The sequence below is a fragment of the Eschscholzia californica genome, unplaced genomic scaffold, assembly GCF_041429995.1.
Source record: "Eschscholzia californica isolate CP2 unplaced genomic scaffold, dmEscCali1.0.p SCAF_3, whole genome shotgun sequence".
In the NCBI taxonomy this organism is placed as follows: Eukaryota; Viridiplantae; Streptophyta; class Magnoliopsida; order Ranunculales; family Papaveraceae; genus Eschscholzia; species Eschscholzia californica.
This window is the reverse complement of record NW_028238420.1, coordinates 14211220-14219557: the sequence shown is the minus strand read 5'-3', so window position 1 is coordinate 14219557 and position 8338 is coordinate 14211220. Positions and strand designations below refer to the sequence as shown.

Here is an 8338-nt window from a genome sequence, read left to right as displayed (position 1 = left end):
CTTCCTCTATAAAACACTCTCACTAGAATTGACTGTCTCCAAATTTTTAACTTTCTATACGACCACTAGAGCTGATTGTTTCTCTTTGTAGAATTGCAAGATCGTAGGCGTGTGGAGTATGTTCTACTTTATCTTCATGTATGTTACTTTTCCAATAGTCACTTTCTCTATACCACTTGCAATAGTGATTATCAGAATGGCAGGTTTGAGTTTTATGCCATTTTTTCGAAGTTATTTATCATCATCATCTTCAACATATCAGAATTTCAAATGTCATCTACTTTCAGGGGGATATTTACTCTCCAAATTTGCATTGGACTCTACCAGAATGTCCATGAAAGTGTAGATTCAACGAAGTTCATGGATTTTTTGTCTTCAACTGAATCTCCTAAACATCCGAGTACTCTCAAGTGTCCGAATTTGATTGCCTCAAACATTAGTGGATTCTCAAATATCTGAACTTGAATGTCTCAGATATTCGTAGACTCTCAAATGTCTAAAATTGAGTGCCTCAATATTCGTGGATACTGAAGAGTCCCATGAGAATCCTCATTCGCTACCTCCGCCTAATAGTCAAAAAGAAGCTCTACCCGACCTGTCTGAGTCCGTTGCATAACTACTCATGGGTGATCGTGTCCCGACCCATTCCCACGGCTACCTACTTGCACTCGCAACCTCCTTTCGTAAGGGTCGGTTTGTACTTGTAGCGGTGCCAATGTCTGCGCCCACCCCACGGTTTCTTCAGTATATAAAAACCATACCTTTAGTCACTTCTGTCTACTTCAATACCGATCCAACTTCAATTACTCTTTCCCCATATCTCCAATGGCGGATGACAGCGGCAGCAGCAGCACCGACGCAAAAATCGAAAAAACCCCTGAAGTAAAGCGTGCTTGGGCTGATGTAGTTGACGACGACGACGACGACGACCAACCTACTTCATCTATGTCTGAAGAAAAACCTCCCCAACCTGATATCGAATCTCTAAAGATTGACGGAACCAAAACCACTGACAAATTTCTTGATGAACCTGAAGATTCCAATATCAAAGCTGTAAACTTTTCTCCTTTCTCAACTTATTATCTTCTCAATTTCATCAATTTTTTATTTTTTTTTAATACGATTTGATTTTTTTTTTTTATTTGATTTAGGTTACATCTGGTGATACTCTGTATTCAACTGCTTTATCATTTGAAGATTTGAAATTATCAGAGGAATTATTGAAGGGTTTATATGTTGATATGAAGTTTACTAGACCTAGTAAGATCCAATCTATAAGTTTACCTATGATTTTAACTCCACCTTATAAGGATCTCATAGCTCAAGCTCATAATGGTTCTGGTAAAACAACTTGTTTTGTTCTTGGGATGTTGAGTCGTGTTGATCCTAATCTAAAAGCTCCTCAAGCACTTTGTATTTGCCCTACTAGAGAATTAGCTATTCAGAATATGGAAGTTCTTAATAAGATGGGAAAGTATACTGGGATTACTTCAACTTGTGCTATACCAGTTGACAGGAATCAAGAACTTCCAATTCAAAAGAGGATGCCAATTACTGATCAGGTAGTGATTGGTACTCCTGGGACTATTAAGAGATGGATGTCTTACAAGAAACTTAGCACTAGAGATATGAAGATTCTTGTTTTTGATGAGGCTGATCACATGTTAGCTGAGGTAATACTCTTAAAATATTTCAATATTTTTTACTTCCTTTAGTTTCTTTTTAGACATGGTTCTTTGTGAATATATCATGCTTGATAAAACTTTGTATGGATTGATTGATGCAATATAAGCTTAATGAAAGGATATGGACAGAAGTTAGGTTAGACAGAAAACATGGTTTAAAACACCAAAATTTGACTCTTGTTATGTTATGCCTCTTTGGTTATATTAAGTTTGTTACAGTCCTTGGTTGCTCAATTTTAGTGCTTATACTTGCAGGATGGTTTCAAAGATGACTCTTTAAGGATCATGAAAGATATTGAAAAGACCAGTGCACACTGCCAGGTTTGTTTGTACTAACTTCAACATAGTATATATTAAAAGACAAATGATAGACTCGATCTCCAAATGTTAGGAACTGCGTTTGTTGTTTGATCCTATCTTACATTTATGAACCTATATTGAAATGTCATCTTGATGAAAGCAGAAATCTCATGTGCATAGCCCAAAATAGTTTACTTGGAGATATTGTTCTAGTTTCGTCTTTTCCTTGAGGCACGTTTTGCTCAATGGGATGTGTATTTCTATTGTTATGGTCATTCCAAGGATTTAGTTTCCATGTTTAGGGTTTTATGTGGCTTATTTGGTCCACTAATGATATGGAACGCTTATATGGATGCTTTATACGAAGGTTCACATGTGAAGAATAACTAATAGTTCCTAACAACAACCACGTAAATGTTTGAATAACAAGAAAATAAATTTATCAATCCAAAAGCTCTAAACATCAATAACTGATGTGGGGGGAAGACATCTCCTTTCTCCCAGGGAACTTCCAGTAACTACTTCGACTTAAATTCGAAATCTCTGCATTCAGAATTAACTAATAAATATCACTAGAATAGAGCAACAGATTAAGGGAAATAGTTAAAAGTTGGTTTTGGTTGGGGCTACATGTCAATGACTTTGGACGAGCAAGGCTTAGCCATTTCTCTCTATTCCCAAGTTTTTCACGTGTAGGGGTGGAAAAATAATCTGCACGTAATACCTAACCTGATTGTGCTGGATTAAGTGTAGCCAATGGCCAATGGGGGCTCTACAAGCACGCCTAGAACAACCAAATAAATTTTTTTTGGTCGGAACCGGGCGAGAGATATTGTCCAAGGGTCTGACCAGATGCACGGCTTATTCACGCCTTACGTTTGTAACTACACATACCCATTTTTAAGTCGACTAAGAAAGATTGAAAGAGTAGATCGAAGAGATCTAGACTAAGCTTGAAAATTGGAAATATGGACTAGTTGGCCGACATGGGCCTATCTACTAGGCGTGATTGAATCGGGACCAAAATGAAGAAAATTAGTGTATATTAATGAAAACCCTGAGCTAGGATGTTAGAGGCTTGAGTTTCAGCTAAATGGGTGTAGAATGAAGAAAAGCCTAATTTCCCTTTTGTTTAAGTGCTTATTCTAAAAGAAGGAAACACTATAACACTGTGCTTTAAAAAGCGGCACCTAGCCATAAATAATATATATAATATATATATATATATATATATATATATATATATATATATATATATTATGTTAGCCTCATATAGAATATCTGTATCCGACACTCGTTGTATTTAGTAAATTATTAAATATAGCTATTTGAATGATCAAATACCTAAGTTACTACCCATCCCTAAGAAGCATACATCATAATCAACAAGTTTTACAACATTAATGAAGTGTAAAACTCTAAAATTGAACATTAATTTGAGTTTTTAGATAAAAAAAATCAACAAAATCTGCACTCTAGAGAGAGAAGTAGTGAAAATAAAAAAAATGGAGAAGATGGAGAGACAAACTTACTTGAAATGGTGTTTGGAGAGGAAGAGAACTTAAAAATCTACTTGTGTCCACTTGAAATGGTGCCAACAACCCTTGGTTGGAGTGGTAAGAGGTTTAGACTTCCATCTTAGAGGTCAAGGGTTCGAGGCACGCTAACAAGTAAAAAAAAAAAAATAGTGTTAGGAAAGGAGAGGAAGAGAGAAGAAGAGGACCGGTTAGAGCAAAACCATAGTGAAGTTCTCTGAAGTCGAGTCGAAGAGAAAAAAAAATGGGTCAGGTCGTAAGTCCCGATTCGCTCAATTAGTTGACGCCGCCCTAGCTGGGTCGAGTCGGGATTCAATCGGGTTTCCATCCGACCAGGGATTTGAGCTCTAGTCGTGTTGCCCTCTTGCCGTGTTAAACCGGGGACTAATCCCGACTAAGTCCCAACCTTTACTTCACAGTGAACAATTTAATTGTTTTTGTGTTCTGGTAGCTCTTGCATTTTGGACAACTGGGTTCTAGAGTTTAGATTGTTTTATTGGGCTTCAAGTTTGTTACTGATGCCTTTCGTCTTTCTATACTCAGGTGCTACTTTTTTCTGCTACTTTTAACGAGACCGTGAAGAATTTCGTCTCAAGGGTGGTTAGAGACGGAAATCAACTTTTTGTTAAGAAAGAAGATCTCTCACTGGATGTGGTCAAACAATATAAGGTTATCTGTCCAGATGAAAGTGCAAAAATACACGTCATTAAGGACAAGATTTTTGAATTAGGGGAAAAGTTGGGGCAGACTATTATATTTGTCCACAGTAGGAAGAGTGCCAGTTCGCTACATTCAGCATTAGTGGGTTATGGTTGGCAATGTACTACAATTCACGGTGCTATTGAGAAAGATCACAGGGACAAGATAGTGAAGGAGTTCAAAGATGGATTAACTCAAGTTCTCATATCAACTGATCTTCTAGCACGAGGTTTTGATCAATCACAGGTGCGTACTCCCTTTGTTGTTTAGATTACTTTTTGTATCTGTGTTCTTTGTATGTCTACCTAACATGGTTTCCTTTCAAAAGGTTAATGTGGTTGTAAACTATGATCTTCCGGTGAAATACGAAAATCCATCAGAACCCGATTATGAGGTGTACTTGCATAGGTGTGGTCGAGCAGGACGTTTTGGTCGCAAGGGTAAGTTTCAACTTTTGGCCTTCTAGGTTGTTCCTTATCTGCCATATCCGTTTTCTGCCATATCTAATTTTAATCTTATATTATTCTAATGTCCATACTCCATACTGAATCAAAAACTTAGTTCTTCATGTGAAATATAATTTAACAATATCTCTGACTATATTTGTCCAGGTAGTGTTTCTCCAACACTCAAATAACTAAATTCTTAATTAGGCGCCTTTTGTTAATGATGCGTACTCAAATTTCTCCATCATCTGCTTCATTTTCGTCTGTACACAATTTGTTACTCAAACTCTTGTCTGATCATTTATCATTTATCATAACATAACTCTTGTCTGACATATACTTAATCTCTGCTGTAAAATTAGATTTTTTTTTTTATGTGCTTGCTTTGTTAACCTATTAGTTCTTAGTGTCATTTTTTGGTATGCTAGAAGTGGTACACGTTTTCCCATAAAATTTATAGCAGAGTTGTTTGGTGATAAAACTTTTGAGTATTTGTCCCTAAAGATCAACTGGTTAGCTGGTTAATCATGGAACCCTAAATAGGAGTTCAAGGTCGAATATGTCTTATAATTATAGGATTGTTTAGGTAAAGTTTCAATTTAGTTTGTTCTGTAAATGTCATTGTTTAACCCTTATTAAGTGCTCAGTACTAGTTTTATGTAACAATGAACACCACATAATTAGGTTTTTCCACTTAATATGTGCTTATCACTCATTAAGTGAAATAAGTGTCCATTTAGTCTGAGCATTTCGGGAGTTTTCCTTCTATTGTGGCCCTTTTTCTCTTCTGCCTTTCTCTATACTGAAAACAAATAAAACCCGTTTCCTCGGGATAGTGAACAGCATTGGAATTGCCAAGTTGTGTTATATATGTCAGATTCCTAGGGGACAAAAAAGGTAAAATACTAACTTAAAAACCACTTTTTCAATTTTAGTCACTAAATTCTATGTTATTTTAAAATAGGCAAGTGAACAATGTAGACTTATCAATACTACACGTAATTCGTCTAAGCCTTCCTGGCCATGGATGCAAGACAATGGGATTTGTAACGGTTTAATAAGTACTTCCTCCTCTTCACTGTGAAAATGAGTCTGCATCTAAACAGCAATTCACTGCGCATATCACTAAATCTTCACAATCTCGTTGTCATACGAGACCCAACTGCTCAGCGTTTAGGGTTCGGCCTAAGACTGTCTAGGGCTACCCCCGAGTCAGATACTGAGCAGATGCCCGAGTTACTTCCAGTCCGAACTACTTGGCATGAATGGTATATTTGGGATTTTATGTAGCTCTAGACTCCTATGTAGATCTATTTGTAGGGAGACTAAGATTACAAATAATTACGTTTACGTTATTAATTCTTATTTGTTGATATTTAGTTGCAGAAAATCAGCTCTCAATGAATTAACTTGGTAGTTTGTTAAATATAACTGAATAGTAACGCTGTAGACTTGACTCCCGAGACCTGAGTATGGTTGTTAACAAATGTTCTGTAATAAGTTGTCGTCACACTCACGAGGAAGCTATCTTGATGTATTGTCATCTTATCCGAACCAGCTAACTTTCTTCTTCAAGACAGTTATTTAACTTAAAGAGTTCAATAAATAAGAACGAGTGACATATAATACCGTGATTTAATGTGGCTTTTGTTGCTCCATAGTTTGACAGTAAATATTGGGTCTAAATCTGCAGGGGCTGTCTTCAATTTATTATGTACAAGTAGGGACCAAATGTTGATGGAGAAAATTGAGAAACACTTTGGGAATCCTGCAGTGCAGGTAATATTAGGGTTTATTCCTATCTAGCAAATAGTAAAATGCTTTTTGTGGGAGGAACAGGTTGTGGTCATTTTGTTTTGTAGACTAATAAGTGGCAGCAGACTAAGTCCTTTCTTGTTTTTATGAAATTTGTGCAGATTTCCAATTGGGAGAGTGTTGATGAGTTCAATGCTGCTCTGAAAGCAGCTGGTTTGATATGATTCCGGTGCTAAAGAAAAGAAATGTGCTATAACATATTTACGGCGTTTGCTGAGAGGTTAATCGCCCTGAGGCCCTTTGGGCGTTGATTAGAGCTGTGAACTTGAACTCCTTTTGGTTTGTTGTTTGCATATGGGGTTTGGTCGGACTTCTTTATCTAAATTATACTGTCACCACTTTGTTCTCTCTCTCTCTCTATATATATATATAGAAGTTGTTTCAGTTGGGATAATTGTTTTGGTTGATTTGTTTTATGTATGGATATGGTTTGGGTTGGGGGTCCATGTAACCTGGCAGCCTCGCGCCATTTGTGCCAGGCTGTGTACGTTCAGATCCAAGCTACGAGCGCAAAACGAAAATGAAAACTCTTAAGTTTCAATTAAGATTCTCGTTCCTGTGTGGCAAGATGGAAATCCTTCAATTTATGTTTGTCTTCGATGAAATCCCTTAAGTTCTTTTAACTTGCATGATAATTTTTGTAAATACACTTATGGTGTGTTTGGATGACGGAATCATGAATACGCGGATTTATGAATCTAAATACTTTTTTAGTTTGTTTGGCAACTTATAAGAATTCTATGGTTTATTATTATTTGAGTGTTTTTAAACGCTTCTAAAAAAAACATTGACGAGACTTTGTTCTCGAAATTCGTTTTTTCAAATATCGTTTCATTATAGAATCTTTCGTTTTCTTCATAATTTTTTTTCAAGAAAAGTTTTTCCAAATTTGTTCGTAATTTATTTTTTAAAATAGTTTTTTCGGAAAGTCGTTTTTTCTTCAAAATCTTTTTTCTCAAAAAATCTTTTCCCCAAACCAAAAATAAATTTTTTCGGTAATCGAGAGTACGTGAAACTGTTTTTTTCACGAAAATCGTTTTTTTTTTTCATTCTGAAAATCGATTTGTCTTTGGAAAAATTAATTCGGAAAAAACGGTCTTCATGAAGCAAAAAAGTTTTAAGAAATTTCAATTATTGAAAAAACGGTTTTTGAAAAATAAAAAATGTTTTTGGGGAAAAAAAGATTTTTTGGTATGGTAAAAAGAAAGGGGTTTGGAGAAAAATAATTTCAAAGAATCTATTTTTCAGGAAAAAAAATCGGGTTTTGGGGGAAAAAACGGTTATCGGAAAAATCTGGTTTTGGAAAAAAAAGCGAAAAAATTGTTTTTGAAAAAAAAATGTTTTTAAAATAAGTATTTTGTAAAAGTAAATATTTTTTTTGTCTGATTTTAAGTTTGAATTCTAGGTTTATTAATGAAAAATACTAACAAATCCTAGCGGGTAAGGTGAGATTTTGGTCTAATACAAAGTTTGGAATTAGGAATCATTAGGAATTAAGAGTCGTAGGATTTTTGGTAGCCAAACAAACCAAGGATTCTTGATTCCTACTAAATCCCACTTTTGGGTAAATTCTGTTTTGGCCTTCAATTTGCCATCAACATGACGTCATATAAGCAATAAAATATCACCTTTCTAATTCTACATCAAAATCATATTAGAATATTTAGAAACTATAACAACAAGAAGGGATTGTTCTCCACTTTATTCCTATACTTTTTCCCATCATTATTCATCAATCATAGCCAGGCCTGTGTGGTGAGCAGTGCGGGCCAGCACTGGCCCCTCACCACAAGGGGCTCATCCTAGAGTTGCTGTGTTACATTCTATAACGAACCACCCATATTTTTGACATTAGATT

At 35.7% G+C, this 8338-nt stretch overlaps 1 protein-coding gene across 2 annotated transcripts; it reads left to right on the top strand.

Annotated features, from left to right (window-relative positions):
- The first annotated feature begins 520 nt into the window (after positions 1 to 520).
- Positions 521 to 7047, top strand: LOS4 (P-loop containing nucleoside triphosphate hydrolases superfamily protein). 2 transcript variants are annotated; one of them, XM_086671895.1, is made up of 7 exons: positions 521 to 1053; positions 1152 to 1673; positions 1941 to 2006; positions 4064 to 4465; positions 4548 to 4659; positions 6359 to 6444; positions 6582 to 7047. In XM_086671895.1, exons 1-7 carry the CDS (start codon positions 826 to 828, stop codon positions 6642 to 6644), a joined length of 1479 nt encoding a protein of 492 aa, XP_086528021.1. In that variant the 5' UTR covers positions 521 to 825; the 3' UTR covers positions 6645 to 7047. The 2 variants fall into 2 exon arrangements, 1 of the variants encoding a protein (XP_086528021.1); XR_015238649.1 differs by having other exon boundaries at positions 662 to 1053; positions 4548 to 5500; positions 5563 to 6444.
- Positions 7048 to 8338: the final 1291 nt, after the last annotated feature.

Coding starts and splice junctions, on each gene's coding strand:
- LOS4 (XM_086671895.1), top strand. CDS start 826: ATGGCGGATGACAGCGGCAGCAGCAGCACCGACGCAAAAATCGAAAAA. Junction 1,054..1,151: donor AAGATTCCAATATCAAAGCT/GTAAACTTTTCT, acceptor TATTTGATTTAG/GTTACATCTGGTGATACTCT. Junction 6,445..6,581: donor TTGGGAATCCTGCAGTGCAG/GTAATATTAGGG, acceptor AAATTTGTGCAG/ATTTCCAATTGGGAGAGTGT.